This window comes from Entelurus aequoreus, linkage group LG18 (assembly GCF_033978785.1).
Source record: "Entelurus aequoreus isolate RoL-2023_Sb linkage group LG18, RoL_Eaeq_v1.1, whole genome shotgun sequence".
Taxonomy (NCBI): domain Eukaryota; kingdom Metazoa; phylum Chordata; class Actinopteri; order Syngnathiformes; family Syngnathidae; genus Entelurus; species Entelurus aequoreus.
In genome coordinates this window covers 11,883,185-11,900,448 of record NC_084748.1, presented here as the reverse complement: position 1 = coordinate 11,900,448, position 17,264 = coordinate 11,883,185, and the positions used below count along the sequence as shown (strand labels likewise).

Below are 17,264 nucleotides of genomic sequence, written 5' to 3'. Positions count from 1 at the left end.
ACAGAGAAGAGCACTTCAAGAACGGAGCGACGTGTTGAACACAAACAAACAAATGGACAAAGAGCATTTCAAGAATGAAGCGACGTGTTGAACACAAACAAACAAAGATGGACAGAGAAGAGCACTTCAAGAACGAAGCGACGTGTTGAACACAAACAAACAAATGGACAAAGAGCATTTCAAGAATGAAGCGACGTGTTGAACACAAACAAACAAAGATGGACAGAGAAGAGCACTTCAAGAATGAAGCGACGTGTTGAACACAAACAAACAAATGGACAAAGAGCATTTCAAGAATGAAGCGACGTGTTGAACACAAACAAACAAAGATGGACAGAGAAGAGCACTTCAAGAACGAAGCGACGTGTTGAACACAAACAAACAAATGGACAAAGAGCATTTCAAGAATGAAGCGACGTGTTGAACACAAACAAAGAAATGGACAAAGAGCATTTCAAGAATGAAGCGACGTGTTGAACACAAACAAACAAAGATAGACAGAGAAGAGCACTTCAAGAACGAAGAGACGTGTTGAACACAAACAAACAAATGGACAAAGAGCATTTCAAGAACGAAGCGACGTGTTGAACACAAACAAACAAAGATGGACAGAGAAGAGCACTTCAAGAACGAAGCGACGTGTTGAACACAAACAAACAAATGGACAAAGAGCATTTCAAGAATGAAGCGACATGTTGAACACAAACAAACAAAAGGTGGAGAGAGAAGAGCCCTTCGAGAACGAAGCGACTTGTTGAACGCAAAAAAACAAAAAGGCGGATGGAGAAGAACCCTTCAAGAACGAAGCGACGTGTTGAACACAAACAAACAAATGGACAAAGAGCATTTCAAGAATGAAGCGACGTGTTGAACACAAACAAACAAATGGACAAAGAGCATTTCAAGAATGAAGCGACGTGTTGAACACAAACAAAGAAATGGACAAAGAGCATTTCAAGAATGAAGCGACGTGTTGAACACAAACAAACAAAGATAGACAGAGAAGAGCACTTCAAGAACGAAGAGACGTGTTGAACACAAACAAACAAATGGACAAAGAGCATTTCAAGAACGAAGCGACGTGTTGAACACAAACAAACAAAGATGGACAGAGAAGAGCACTTCAAGAACGAAGCGACGTGTTGAACACAAACAAACAAATGGACAAAGAGCATTTCAAGAATGAAGCGACATGTTGAACACAAACAAACAAAAGGTGGAGAGAGAAGAGCACTTCGAGAACGAAGCGACTTGTTGAACGCAAAAAAACAAAAAGGCGGATGGAGAAGAACCCTTCAAGAAAGAAGCGACGTGTTGAACACAAACAAATGGACAGAGAAGAGCCCTTCGAGAACGAAGCGACGTGTTGATTGCAAAAAACAAAAGGCGGATAGAGAAGAACCCTTCAAAAAAGAAGCGACGTGTTGAACACAAACAAGAATGATGGACAGAGAAGAGCACTTCAAGAACGAAGCGACGTGTTGAACACAAACAAACAAATGGACAGAAAAGAGCACTTCAAGAATGAAGCAACGTGTTGAACGCAAACAAACAAAAGGCGCAAAGAGAAGAACCCTTCAAGAACAAAGCGACGTGTTGAACGCAAACAAACAAAAGGTGGAGAGAGAAGAGCCCTTCAAGAACGAAGCGACGTGTGGAACGCAAACAAACAAAAGGTGGAGAGAGAAGAGCCCTTCAAGAACAAAGCGACGTGTTGAACGCAAACAAACAAAAGGCGGAAAGAGAAGAACCCTTCAAGAACGAAGCGACGTGTGGAACGCAAACAAACAAAAGGCGGAAAGAGAAGAACCCTTTAAGAACAAAGCGACGTGTTGAACTCAAACAAACAAAAGGTGGAGAGAGAAGAGCCCTTTAAGAACGAAGCGACGTGTTGAACACAAACAAACAAAAGGCACCCAAAGAAGAACACTTGAAGAATGAAGCAACTTGTTGAACCCAAACAAAAGGTGGATAGAGAAGAGCCCTTTGAGAACGAAGCGACGTGTTGAACACAAAGAAAAGGCGGGCAGAGAACAACCCTTCAACAACGAAGCAACGTGTTGAACCCAAACAAACAAAAGGTGTAAAGAGAAGAGCACTTCCTGAACGAATCAAACATGTTGAACACACACGTACCCCCAAGTCCTGCCGTATTTCTTGGCACATTCCACGTCAAATTCGACGATGCCCTGGAAAACAAGAAGAGTCAAGGGACATTTGAAAGATGTTTAATGATGTGTCTCTAGAACACAAACAGAGAGAAAACTCTTTCTAAAACAATTCAATGATTCCCTCTGTGGAATGTTGTGAAGATTCACCTTTTTAACATCTGGGGCTTTTAGGTCACATTAGACTCCCATTAGAAAGATATTTTTATTAAGTACAGTCATCCATTCTTACAACTTCTTCACTTTATACCTGTTTTTTAAAAAAAAAAACATATTCCACTTATTTTGGGGGCTAACTCAAGCATTATCAAGCAAATAAATGTCTAAATGAAGTAAAAATATCAATACTACAGGATATGAGACCAACACAATCAGAATACACTGGCTCAGCTTCAGACAACACTTCTCAATTTGGATCACAAAAGTGTGAAAGTGACTATGTGGGTTTTATTTTTTGTCTAAAAGGCACTCATAATGTTGAAAAACGTATTTAGAAGGTTGTAAAAATGTTTTTATGCTCTAGCTATGAAAATATAAAATTTACAATGAATAATTCCTAATTTGCGGAAATCACTTTACCACGGTGAGCACTGGAACCAATTAACAGCGATAAACGAGGGTTTACTGAATTGTAATCCTGATGTTTTACTCATGAATACTTCATTAAATAATAATCAATTATAAAGCCCACTACGCCCACTACTTGACAACTTGAAAAAAAAGACAGGCTTTTCTACACATCTTAAAGGCCTACTGAAGTGAATTTTTTTTATTTAAACGGGGATAGCAGATCCATTCTATGTGTCATACTTGATCATTTCGCGATATTGCCATATTTTTGCTGAAAGGATTTAGTAGAGAACATCAACGATAAAGTTTGCAAGTTTTGGTCGCTGATAAAAAAAAGCCTTGCCTGTACCGGAAGTAGCGTGACGTCGCAGGTTGAAAGGATCCTCACATTTCCCCATTGTTTACACCAGCAGCGAGAGCGATTCGGACTGAGAAAGCGACGATTACCCCATTAATTTGAGCGAGGATGAAAGATTTGTGGATGAAGAACGTGAGAGTGAAGGACTAGAGTGCAGTGCAAGACGTATCTTTTTTCGCTCTGACCGTAACTTAGGTACAAGCTGGCTCATTGGATTCCACACTCTCTCCTTTTTCTATTGTGGATCACAGATTTGTATCTTAAACCACCTCGGATACTATATCCTCTTGAAAATGAGAGTCGAGAACGCGAAATGGACATTCACAGTGACTTTTATCTCCACGACAATACATCGGTGAAGCTCTTTAGCTACGGAGCTAACGTGATAGCATCGTGCTTAACTGCATATAGAAACAAAACAAATAAACCCTTGACTGGAAGGATAGACAGAAGATCAACAATACTACCAAACTCTGGACATGTAACTACACGGTTAATGCTTTCCAGCTTGGCGAAGCTTAGCAATGCTGTTGCTAACGACGCCATTGAAGCTAACTTAGCTACGGAACCTCGACAGAGCTATGCTAAACACATTAGCTCTGCACCTACGCCAGCTCTCATCTGCTCATCGATGGTACGACGAAGGACTTCACCCGATCACCGATGCGGTCGGCGGCCGGAGACGGAGGAAGTCAAGGTGAGGTCGGCGGCTAGTGCCTCTGCTATCCATCTCAAAGTCCTCCTGGTTGTGTTGCTGTAGTCCGCCGCTAATACACAGATCCCACCTACAACTTTCTTCTTTGCAGTCTCCATTGTTCATTAAACAAATTGCAAAAGATTCACCAACACAGATGTCCAGAATACTGTGGAATTTTGAGATGAAAACAGAGCTTTTTTGTATTGGATTCAATGGGCTCCGAATACTTCCGTTTCAACGATTGACGTCACGCGCAAACTTCATATCGAAACGTTTTCAGCCGGAAGTTTGCCGGGAAATTTAAAATTGCACTTTATAAGTTAACCCGGCCGTATTGGCATGTGTTGCAATGTTAAGATTTCATCATTGATATATAAACTATCAGACTGCGTGGTCGGTAGTAGTGGCTTTCAGTAGGCCTTTAAGGCTCTAATTACTTCACATCAAACATTGCTTTCTGAATGTTTTGAGCAGTGGGGGAAATACTGCATATTTCAGTTTTATTATAAAAAAAACAGTTGTCTTGACAGAAAAGGCATAAAACCTTTTTGTTTTTTAAAATTTTATATCAACCTGAAGTTGATATACTGTAGAGATTTACCGTAATTTCCGGACTATAAGCCGCACCTGACTATAAGCCGCACCAGCTAAATTTAGGGGAAAATACAGATTGCTCCATATATAAGCCGCACCAGACTATAAGCCGCAGGGTTTTGATGTGTAATTACCGTGGTATTTAGGGGTTCCTGCTACCACGGAGGGGATTGTCGGGACAGAGATGACTGTTTGAGAACGCAAAGCGTCCCATTTATTAACAATAAATCTTTCAATCATTCAATCAAACTTTCACATCTTTGACATGGCGAACAGCATTCGTGCAGAGTACAAATAATACAACGGTGCAAAGTAATACAAAGTGCTCGCCTGTACGTTATCAAAATAACCAGAATATCGGTATATGAAAAGTCAGTCTTTAATCATTGTGTCATCGTCTTCCTCCTGCGTACTAAAACCACCGAAATCCTCTTCGTCGGTGTCGGAGAAGAACAGGCCGTAAATAAGCCGCACCGTTGTATAAGCCGCAGGGACCAGAACGAGGGGAAAAAGTAGCGGCTTATAGTCCGGAAATTACGGTACTGTAAGCGTTAAATAAAAAAATAATTTGACTTGTTTTTAACATTTTAATGACTTAGACCCTTTATGGTCCCCGGGAGCCCTAAAGGTAAAAAAAAAACAAAATCCATATATTTTGTTATGATTTCAAAATGAAAACTATCAAACTGGCCCCCGCAGGCTTTAATTTTTCCGTATGTGTAGTGCTGCCTCCATAGTTCAGTTCACCAGATACGCCCTCAATGTTACATGGCAATGCTGGTTTAACCCTAATTATGTTTTTGACTTCCTTCCAGAAGTCAGGGACATTGCTGTCAAGCGGTTTCAACGGCAGAGAGTCAGCTCTCAGGGCTTGCTTATGCTTGCCAACAAAGCGCACCGCATATTTGTATAGAGCAGGGGTCACCAACGCGGTGCCCGCGGGCACCAGGTAGCCCGTAAGGACCAGATGAGTAGCCCGCTGGCCTGTTCTAAAAATAGCTCAAATAGCAGCACTTACCAGTGAGCTGCCTCTATTTTTTTAAATTGTATTTATTTACTAGCAAGCTGGTCTCGCTTTGCTCGACATTTTTAATTCTAAGAGAGACAAAACTCAAATAGAATTTGAAAATCCAAGAAAATATTTAAAGACTTGGTCTTCACTTGTTTAAATAAATACATGATTTTTTTTTTACTTTGCTTCTTATAACTTTCAGAAAGACAATTTTAGAGAAAAAATACAACCTTAAAAATTATTTTTAGGATTTTTAAACACATATACCTTTTTACCTTTTAAATTCCTTCCTCTTCTTTCCTGACAATTTAAATCAATGTTCAAGTATTTTTTTTATTATTATTATAAAGAATAATAAATACATTTTAATTTAATTCTTCATTTTAGCTTCTGTTTTTTCGACGAAGAATATTTGTGAAATATTTCTTCAAACTTATTATGATTAAAATTCAAATAAATTATTCTGGCAAATCTAGAAAATCTGTAGAATCAAATTTAAATCTTATTTCAAAGTCTTTTGAATTTCTTTTAAAATTTTTGTTCTGGAAAATCTACAAGAAATAATGATTAGTCTTTGTTAGAAATATAGCTTCGTCCAATTTGTTATATATTTTAACAAAGTTTAACCTATTTAAAACATGTCATCAAATTTCTAAAATTAATCTTAATCAGGAAAAATTACTAATGATGTTCCATAAATTATTTTTTAAATTTTTTCAAAAAGATTCGAATTAGCTAGTTTTACTCTTCTTTTTTTCGGTTGAATTTTGAATTTTAAAGAGTCGAAATTGAAGATAAACTATGTTTCAAAATTTAATTGTCATTTTTTTCGTGTTTTCTCCTCTTTTAAACCGTTCAATTAAGTGTAAATATCATTAATTATTAATAATAATATAGAGTTAAAGGTAAATTGAGCAAATTGGCTATTTCTGGCAATTTATTTAAGTGTGTATCAAACTGGTAGCCCTTCACATTAATCAGTACCCAAGAAGTAGCTCTTGGTTTCAAAAAGGTTGGTGACCCCTGGTATAGAGTATTGGTGAGGCTTTTTATGCTCAAGAACAGGTCCCTAAGGGTCTAAGGTCTACCAGCAATAACCCAGGCCTTATAGGCCGCCTTAGCCTCTGCATGTGGGCCAGCTACATACCTGTTCCACCCAGGCTTGGTGTTTTTAGCTTTACTAAAATGAGTGAGTAGAGGTCAGCTGGGCTCTAGTAAAGCATACACAGTGCAATTGTACATTTCACAGAGGTCATCACAGTGAAAGATGACATTGGAACACAGAATGGCATGCATAGGTAAATGTATTTTGCTCAAGAGTTCATCTGATCTCCCACAATACGATAACACATCCTCTGAGGAGAGGTTAGACCAGTTTATCTTGGCCTCCCTTGCGCTATTGTCCTCCATCATTATCTCAGGTAGACTGCCAGTGTCGAGCGTGATCTAAAACAGGGAAATTATCAGTCGTGGTAGCCTCATACAGTACTTTCATAGACCCAGGTGTTGCATGAGCATCTGCAGTACAAATCAGATGATCAAGCCGGCTCGTTGTTCGGTGGGCTTCACTGTAATAAGTGAAGCTGTCCGCCGGTAGAAGCACCTGGCTAGATAGTACCAGATGATTGTCTTCACACATCTTGATCATGTGCTTGGCAAAGGAGGAAGCATTATCAGAAATATCGGCATTCATGTCTCCCACGACATAAATGGCCGTGCAACAATTATCAACAATAAAAGAGTGAATAAATGCCCGCCTATTCACATATTCATCATCATTATGTCAAGGCTCATATGTAGAGATGTCCGATAATATCGGACTGCCGATATTATCGGCCTATAAATGCTTTAAAATGTAATATTGGAAATTATCGGTATCTGTTTCAAAAAGTAAGATTTAGGACTTTTTAAAACGCCGCTGTACGGAGTGTTACATGAACGTAGGGAGAAGTACAGAGCAGTTGCGTCTCCCAGTCATACTTGCCAACCCTCACGATTTCCCCGGGAGACTCCCGAATTTCAGTGCCCCTCCTGAAAATCTCCCGGGGCAACCATTCTCCCGAATTTCTGCCGAATTCCACCCAGACAACAATATTTGCGTGCCGGCCTGATCACATAATATCTACGGCTTTTCACACACACAGGTGAATGCACATCATACTTGGTCAACAGCCATACAGGTCACACTGAGGGTGGCCGTATAAACAACTTTAACACTGTTACAAATATGCGCCACACTGCGAACCCACACCCAACAAGAATGACAAACACATTTCGGGAGAACATCCGCACCGTAACACAACATAAACACAACAGAACAAATACCCAGAACCCCTTGAAGCACTAACTCTTCCGGGACGCTACAATATACACCCCCCGCTGAGTCAAGCCTTTTAAGCCACAAGATAGCAGAGGCCCCAGGAATTCTCCCTCTGATGATGCCCTTGGAGAGATCTGTAGATCTGTAACCGTGCCTAAACATCTTGTTTTTTTAGCTTGTCTCTCAGAAAAAGACATTAAAAAAATGACCTTCATTTGTAATATACTGTATATTGACAAAACTTAACTAATTTGAATATGTATTTATTGACTTATCTTAGTGTTTGAAGAAGTGTGCGACGACAAACACAATTACAGTGAGATGTGTGAAATATGGTATGATAAATCAAAAGGTATTTTATTGGCTAATGACCAACCTTTCTGTAGGCCAGCATGGTCCCAAAGAAGGGAATGGGTTTGGGACCCGGGACGCCTAATGTGTAGAAGGTCTTGTAGGGCCAGTAGATGTAACTGTGGGAAACAAGCGCAGGAGAAAATGTCACGAAGGCAAATCAGCGTCAATGCCGACAACATACACAAACACAGGAAGACGTTAAAAACCACATGGACAGTAAATATTGGTCTTTTGAGGACAAATGACCCCAACTATGACACCAAGGAGAAGAAGGAAATAACCACATGTGCGATGAAAGAGTGTCAACTTGGTTCCATCAATGGGAGGTCTCCTCAGGCACAAGACATTGATACAACATTGATTATACGTCCTTTAAAAACGGACTTTTGAAACAACGTTACAAAATAGTTGTGTTTGTAAATTGAGACCTTGTTGATGTCTAACATTGGATCAACGTAGTCGGTTGGGAAATGACCAAATTTAAATCATCAAATCACCGTCACAACCTGACGTTGAATAAACGTCGTCAAAAAGCATGTTGTTTCATCGTTGTATTTGTGTTGTAGAATATTAGTTAGAAAATGCCCAAAATTCAATGGTTAAATCAACGTCACAACCCGACATTGATTAAACGTTGTCAAAACCATGTTGTTTCAACGTTGTATTTGTGTTGTAGAATATTGGTTGGGAAATGACCGAAATTCAACGGTCAAATCAACGTTGAATAAACGTTGTCAAAAAGCATGTTGTGTCTATGTTGTATTTGTGTTGTAGAATATTGGTTGGGAAATGACCAAATTTCCAAGGTCAAATCGACGTCACAACCTGACATTGATTAACCGTTGTCAAAAAGATGTTGTGTCTGTGTCGTAGAATATTGGTTGGGAAATGACCAAAATTCAATGGTTAAATCAACGTCAGAACCTAACATTGACCTCGCGTCGTCAAAAAGCATGTTGTTTCATCGTTATATTTGTGTTGTAGAATATTGGTTGGGAAAATTACCAAACTTCCAAGGTCAAATCAACGCCAGAACCTGACATTGATTAAACATTGTTAAAAAGCATGTTGTTTCATCGTTGTATTTGTGTTGCAGTGTAGTGGATTGTCCGAAGCTTAAACAGCAACAAAAGTGAGTTTAGTACAAAAGGTTTATTTACCCATAGTCAAAAGTGCATAAGTTGGATTGTTTTGTCCATGCAAACAAACAGACGTCCTCCGGAGGACACACGAATCAAGCAATCTCCCAGAGTCCTGGTCTCCTGGCCATTTTTATCTGTTTCCCCATGCCCCAAGGTCCCATTGTTTTCGACATGTTTGTTTTGCAACATCCTTGAATCCCTTAGTCACGCTTAGACAATCAAAATATTTTTTAGACTGGTCGGCACGACTTCATATTGAACTTTGTCCTACATCTGGTCTATTCAATTGTATAGAATACAAGAGAAATGAAATGAGCAGACATTCTTAATAGACACGAAATATAGTTCAAAGGTCAGAAATTCTACTACAGTAGAATATTGGTTGGGAAATGACCAAAATTCAACGGTCAAATCAACGTCAGAACCTAACATGGATTAAACGTAGTCAAAAAGCATGTTGTGTCTATGTTGTATTTGTGTTGTAGAATATTGGTTGGAGAATTACCAAATTTCCAAGGTCAAATCAATATCAGAACCTGACATTGATTAACTGTTGTCAAAAAGATGTTGTGTCTATGTTGTAGAATATTGGTTGGAAAATGACCAAAATTCAATGGTTAAATCATCGTCAGAACCTAACATTGAATAAACGTCGTCAAAAAGCATGTTGTTTCATCGTTGTATTTGTGTTGTAGAATATTGGTTGGGAAATGACCAAACTTCAATGGTCAAATCAACGTCACAACCTGACATTGATTAACCGTTGTCAAAAAGATGTTGTGTCTATGTTGTATTTGTGGTGTAGAATATTGGTTGGGAAATGACCAAAATTCAATGGTTAAATCAACGTCAGAACCTAACATTGAATACACGTCGTCAAAAAGCATGTTGTTTCATCGTTGTATTTGTATTGTAAAATATTGGTTGGAAAATGACCAAATTTCCAAGGTCAAATCAACGTCACAAACTGATTAACCATTGTCAAAAAGATGTTGTGTCTATGTTGTATTTGTGTTGTAGAATATTGGTTGGGAAACGACCAAAATTCAATGGTCAAATCAACGTCAGAACCCAACATTGAATAAACGTCGTCAAAAAGCATGTTGTTTCAACGTTATGTGTGAGTTGCTCAACGTCAGGACCTAATTCACCAAGTTCTTAATGTTGTTTTAATGTATTGTGCCTGCTGGGTGTTGTCCCTTGTCACACACAAACTCACGGTTTATCTGAAAGGTCAGCTTTGGAGTCTTGGGCAGGGCAACATGGCTGAAAACTTTCTCAATATAAGTGCCTCATATCGGTCGACATGGGTAATTATTGACACTTTTTATGGCCTATGGAAAATAAGGAGCAGGAGAAAATCCTATTTCAAATGATTATAATCCCCTCAGCTATGAAGGCAGAAAGGAGATGTCTACACAAGCATGGAAAACACTCAAACATTGTAAACAATATTGTAAAATATTGTACTGGATTAAAAAGTAGGGCCAAGAGCACACAGCTGTGAGGCGAGCCGGGCTGAGAGTGCGATGGCTCCGATAAAATACCGCTCACCTTGACTTTTTGTCATCGATTTGTTCGAAATTCTAAAATCCGATCTGGATTTATAAGACCAAAACAACTCAGCTGCTTCACACATGACTTCAGTAAAATGCCACTCAGGACTCTTGCTCGTGTTCCGTGTTCTATGATGAAGTGACCATCTTTTACATCAGGGGTTCTCAACCTTTTGGACCTCGGGGCCCAACTTTTCCACTACACTGACACGCTGAATTAATAATCTTACTCTATATTGTCATCAATAATTACATCTAACATACTCACAAATTGAACAGGCTAACAAGCTTGTCTTATGCTATGAAACCATATTAATCACAAAGATTATTGTCAAGGCTTAGGTCAGGCTGATTACAAATATAAATACCAATGAAGAAGAAGGGACTCATTATTAATTTCCTCAAAAATCAACAGTGCGCTTAATGTACAGATGAATTCTAGTTACCAACATCCAAGCAATTGTATTTAGTACCAAGTGTAGTGATAAGTGTGACCAGTAGATGGTAGTCACACAAAAGATACGTGTGGACTGCAGGTTGACGCCTGTTTAAGGAATGATGCTAGCAAGTACCTCGAAGTTAGCAACCAAGAGAGAATATGGAGCAGTCTCAATGAAAACGTCTGTCAAAAAGTGTTAGTACGCCTTTGGTAGAACTGCTCAAGGGAACGCGGAGCATTAGGGCTACCGTAGTCGTACGTATAGCACCGTGCTTCAACATACTGGTATCATTAAGGTGCACGCAGCATAAGAACCCCAAAATGGCACCTGTTAGTACAGGGGTTCTTAACCTTTTTTGACCTCGGGGCCCAACTTCTCCAGTACAGAGGGGCCCAGGGCCCACTCAAATATTATCACTGAATTCGTAATCTTACTCTTGGTTTTAATGGTGTTTCATACTTATATTTCCTCTACGTATAGTTTAACAGGATAAACCTTGCAAAATGACATGAAACCAGGTGTTAGTCACTAAAAATATTATTAAGGCTTCGGTCAGACTGACAATAAAGACTAATCAAATACACTGCAGACTTACCATGAATTGATAACGTGGACCCCGACTTAAACAAGTTGAAAAAGTTATTCGGGTGTTACCATTTAGTGGTCAATTGTACAGAATATGTACTGTACTGTGCAATCTACTAATAAAAGTTTTAATCAATCAATCAATCAGAGTTAGGAACTCGTAAAAACTGATGAACAATAACTTTACACACAATTATGCAGTGCAATATATATAAATAAACATATATATATATATATATATATATATATATATATATATATATATATATATATATATATATATATATATATATATATATATATATATATATATATATATATATATATATATATATATATATATATATTAATACACACTACCGTTCAAAAGTTTGGGGTGACATTGAAATGTCCTTATTTTTGAAGGAAAAGCACTGTACTTTTCAATGAAGATAACTTTAAACTAGTCTTAACTTTAAAGAAATACACTCTATACATTGCTAAAGTGGTAAATGACTATTCTAGCTGCAAATGTCTGGATTTTGGTGCAATATCTACATAGGTGTATAGAGGCCCATTTCCAGCAACTATCACTCCAGTGTTCTAATGGTACAATGTGTTTGCTCATTGGCTCAGAAGGCTAATTGATGATTAGAAAACCCTTGTGCAATCATGTTCACACATCTGAAAACAGTTTAGCTCGTTACAGAAGCTACAAAACTGACCTTCGTTTGAGCAGATTGAGTTTCTGGAGCATCACATTTGTGGGGTCAATTAAACGCTCAAATTGGCCAGAAAAAGAGAACTTTCATCTGAAACTCGACAGTCTATTCTTGTTCTTAGAAATGAAGGCTATTCCACAAAATTGTTTGTGTGACCCCAAACTTTTGAACGGTAGTGTATATATATATATATATTTACTCATACATATGTATATGTTTCTTAAATAAACTAAATCCAAATTTAAGTGTAAATGAAGATACAGCTTTTACCACTTTAGTCATATTTTTTGCGCTTAAGAAATTTCTCTATGACTTTATTCTCTATGACTGCATTGACGCTCTAAGACTAATCAAATATACTGCAGAGTTAGAAGGTCGACAAAACTGATGAACAATAACTTTACACAAAATTATGCAGTGCAATATATATATATATATATATATATATATATATATATATATATATATATATATATATATATATATATATATATATATATATATATATATATATATATATATATATATATATGTGTGTGTGTGTGTGTGTGTGTGTGTGTTCTAGCATATTTAATCATACATATTTATATGTCTCTTAAATAAATTAAATCAAAATTTAAGTGCAAATGAAGATACAGCTTTCACCACTTTAGTCATAATTTTTGCGCTTAAGAAATTTCTCTATGACTGCATTGATGCTCTAAGACTAATCAAATATACTGCAGAGTTAGGAACTCCTAAAACTGATGGACAATAACTTTACACACAATTACGCAGTGCAATATATATATATATATATATATATATATATATATATATATATATATATATATATATATATATATATATATATATATATATATATATATATATATATATATTGTAGCTTATTTACTCATACAGCGCAAGCTCAGAGGGGACAGAACCTTTTCTGTTGCTGGTCCCAAACTCTGGAACGATCTCCCTCTCCATGTGAGACAGGCCTCTTCTCCCTATTTTTAAGACCCTCCTTAAAACCCATTTTTATTCACTGGCTTTTAATCCAGCACAAGACTTTAAACTGGTTTTAGCTTTTAACTTTTTTAACTGTTTTTAACTTTTAAACTGTTTTTTATCTAACAAATTGTTCTTAGGGTAATTTGCATTTGCTTTTTCAATGTGTATTTTTATTTCTGTTTTAAATGTTATTTTTTAGTGTCTATTTCTTTGTGGTGTACAGCCCTTTGTTTTTCAACTGTTTTTAAAAGGGCTTTATAAATAAAGTTGGAATGGTATGGTATGGTATACATATTTATGTTTCTTGAATAAACTAAATTAAAATTTAAGTGCAAATGAAGATACAGCTTTCACCACTTTAGTCATATTTTTTGCACTTACGAAATTTCTCCATGACTTTAGCTCCGGACTGTTTGTTTGATATTGGCATTACTGCCACAAGTGGTGGAAAAGTGTATTACAACTGACCACCGCTGCGGCCCATACAGACTTTCTGTCTGGATGGACAAGTCCCATATTGGTAAAAAGCAGACAGGGATTTATTTGGGGACACACCAAGTATAAAACACCAGATGGACATTACGATGTCTGAAAGTACTGGCGAGCAAAGGAAATGAGAAAGTACACCAAAAGTGTGTGTCAAATATGCATGTACGCTAGATGGCAGTATTGCCCTGTTTAAAAGTGTCACAACATTGCTGTTTACGGCAGAAGAACAAACACCTGACTGTTGCTCCTGTGTGTTGTTACAATAAAGCCACATAAGACACTAATAACTTGGTTCTACAGTGTGTACTTAGTGTTGTACTTACACTATGAAGAGCGTGACGAGGACCGCCAGGAGGGTCCAAGTCCATGTCGAAAAGTCCAAGCTCGGAACCATCTTGGATCCTCTCAGGCTGAAGTGGTGCGCGCGTCGCTTGGCGCAGACCTTTTTGTAGGCAGGTGTCAGGGTGGGGAGGTCAACCAATCAGGGGACAGCATAGACGGGGGCCGGCATGAAAGCTCGTCCGTCATTGGCTGGCACAGGCGGCTTTTCTCGATGATGATGACGTAACCTTAGGGCGGCGCGAAGGGTGTTCAACATGGCGGAATGGCGGGCGTGTGCCTTCATGTACTTTGCACCGCTGTGTCGCCTTCCAACACAAAACATGATCACATGTTTAACGCTACTGGACGTAAATGAACGCTGAAAGACGCAGGCAAAGGAAGTGCGATGAACTGTGACACAAGGGAGCCTTATCAGAATACAACACAGGCAGGAGCTAATGTTATTAGCATGTGGCTAACGGCATGTTTTGTTTTTTTAAACTTAGTACTTCTTGGAATTTTTGTAAGGTACAAATATACATTAACTCGATTGAAATGTATATATATATATATATATATATATATATATATATATATATAGAGAGAGAGAGAGAGAGAGCTAAACAGGCTGTATATATATATATGTATATATATGTATGTATACAGCCTGTTTAGCTCTCTCTCTCTGTATATATATATACCTTTGGAGGTGGGAGGGGCCTATCCCCAGGTGCATGTTTTTGAAGGTGGGAGAGGCCTATACATGCACTCTTTTGTGGCCTGTTTTTTTAACATGTGGTTGTTTATTTGGGCTTGCTTTCTGTCCCCACGATAAAGCAAGAACACTAGTGCGCAGGTAGGGAGTTTGTCCTATTCTACAAAAGGTAGAACGTCTGTGAGTTGCGGGTTGCAGATTTCTGGGCCTGTATTTTAACATCCATCCATCCATTTTCTACCGCTTATTCCCTTTGGGGTCGCGGGGGCGCTGGAGCCTATCTCATCTACAATCGGGCGGAAGGCAGGGTACACCCTGGACAAGTCGCCACCTCATCGCAGGGCCAACACAGATAGACAGACAACATTCACACTCACATAGGGCCCATTTGGTGTTGCCAATCAACCTATCCCCAGGTGCATGTCTTTGGAGGTGGGAGGAAGCCGGAGTACCCGGAGGGAACCCACGCAGTCACGGGGAGAACATGCAAACTCCACACAGAGAGAACTCAGGACTACTCAGGACCTTTGTATTGTGAGGCAGATGCACTAACCCCTCTGCCACCGTGCTGTCCTGTTTTTGAACATGTGTTTGTTTATTTAGGCTTGCTTTTGTCCCCACAATCATGGAAAACACACTGCCCTGTAGGTAGTTTGTCCCTTTCTACAAAAAATTTGTGATTAATGCATACAATGACCATAATACAGTAAATATTGAACATATGTATATAAAACATTTCACTTGTTGTTATGAAAGTCTCTGTTACTACATTATATATATATTTATATATATATATGTATATATATATATATATATATATATATATATATATATATATATATATATATATATATATATATATATATATATATACTTGCAGTGTGTATATTGTACATATTACATATTGTTATGAAGGTTTCTGTTACTACATTATATATATACTTGCAGTGTGTATATTGTACATATTACATATTGTTATGAAGGTGTCTGTTACTACATTATATATATATACACTACCGTTCAAAAGTTTGGGGTCACATTAAAATGTCCTTATTTTTCAATGAAGATAACTTTAAACTAGTCTTAACTTTAAAGAAACACACTCTATACATTGCTAATGTGGTAAATGACTATTCTAGCTGCAAATGTCTGGATTTTGGTGCAATATCTACATAGGTGTATAGAGGCCCATTTCCAGCAACTATCACTCCAGTGTTCTAATGGTACAATGTGTTTGCTCATTGGCTCAGAAGGCTAATTGATGATTAGAAAACCCTTGTGCAATCATGTTCACACATCTGAAAACAGTTTAGCTCGTTACAGAAGCTACAAAACTTAACCTTCCTTTGAGCAAATTGAGTTTCTGGAGCATCACATTTGTGGGGTCAATTAAACGTTTAAAATGGCCAGAAAAAAAGAACGTTCATCTGAAACTCGACAGTCTATTCTTGTTCTTAGAAATGAAGGCTATTCCACAAAATTGTTTGGGTGACCCCAAACTTTTGAACGGTAGTGTGTGTGTATATATATATATATATATATATATATATATATATATATATATATATATATATATATATATATATATATATATATATACATATATATATATATGAAGGTGTCTGTTACTACATTAAATATATACTTGCAGTGTGTTTATTGTACATATTGTTATGAAGGTGTCTAGTTTGTGATGGAGAGGTATAGTACAACTAAAAAAGCTGGTGTACTCGTCACGACACGATGAAGATGGTGTACTGAAATCTGTATTGTTCCAGGTTGATATTCAGTATTGTTACACACTGGTAATAGCAGTCTGAAATAATAATAAAATAAAAACCACAATAAATGTCTAGTACTTTAACAGCAGTAGATCCATATCACTGTTAAACATAATAAAAATAGATCTACTTGCATAGACAAAATTTCCTGAACAAATTCATGCATAAATGCATTACTGTTGTGCATGTAGATGCTCTTAAAGCAAGATAAACCAGCTAGATCAGGGGTCTCAAACTCAATTTACCTGGGGGCCACTGGATGCAGAAACTGGGTGAGGCTGGGCCGCAAGAAAACTTTTGTACTTTTTAATGAATTCACCTTCTTTGAATGGCTTTCCCGCCCTAGCAACCATCTCACTCACCACGTAGCTAGCTTTGACTGCTGCATCGCTCTTTTCGCTTGCTTTCTTGACCAAATCTTGTTGCCTCAGTAGACTGGTTTTAAAATTTGCAACCCGGTTCACT

At 37.7% G+C, this 17,264-nt stretch overlaps 1 protein-coding gene across 2 annotated transcripts in view; it reads right to left on the bottom strand.

Moving 5' to 3' along the window:
* Nucleotides 1-14,457, bottom strand: part of LOC133633801 (cytochrome P450 3A40) — a 33,904-nt gene extending 19,447 nt beyond the window's left edge. Inside the window, exons 1-3 of one of the 2 annotated variants that reach the window (XM_062026510.1) lie at nt 14,306-14,457; nt 8,096-8,189; nt 2,137-2,189 (exon numbers count right to left, since the gene is read on the bottom strand). In XM_062026510.1, the coding sequence (XP_061882494.1) occupies nt 2,137-2,189; nt 8,096-8,189; nt 14,306-14,376 (218 nt within the window). In that variant the 5' untranslated portion in view covers nt 14,377-14,457. The remainder of the gene's footprint in view (nt 1-2,136; nt 2,190-8,095; nt 8,190-14,305) is intronic. The other variant, XM_062026511.1, reaches the window with a different exon arrangement.
* Between the last annotated feature and the right edge of the window lie 2,807 nt (nt 14,458-17,264).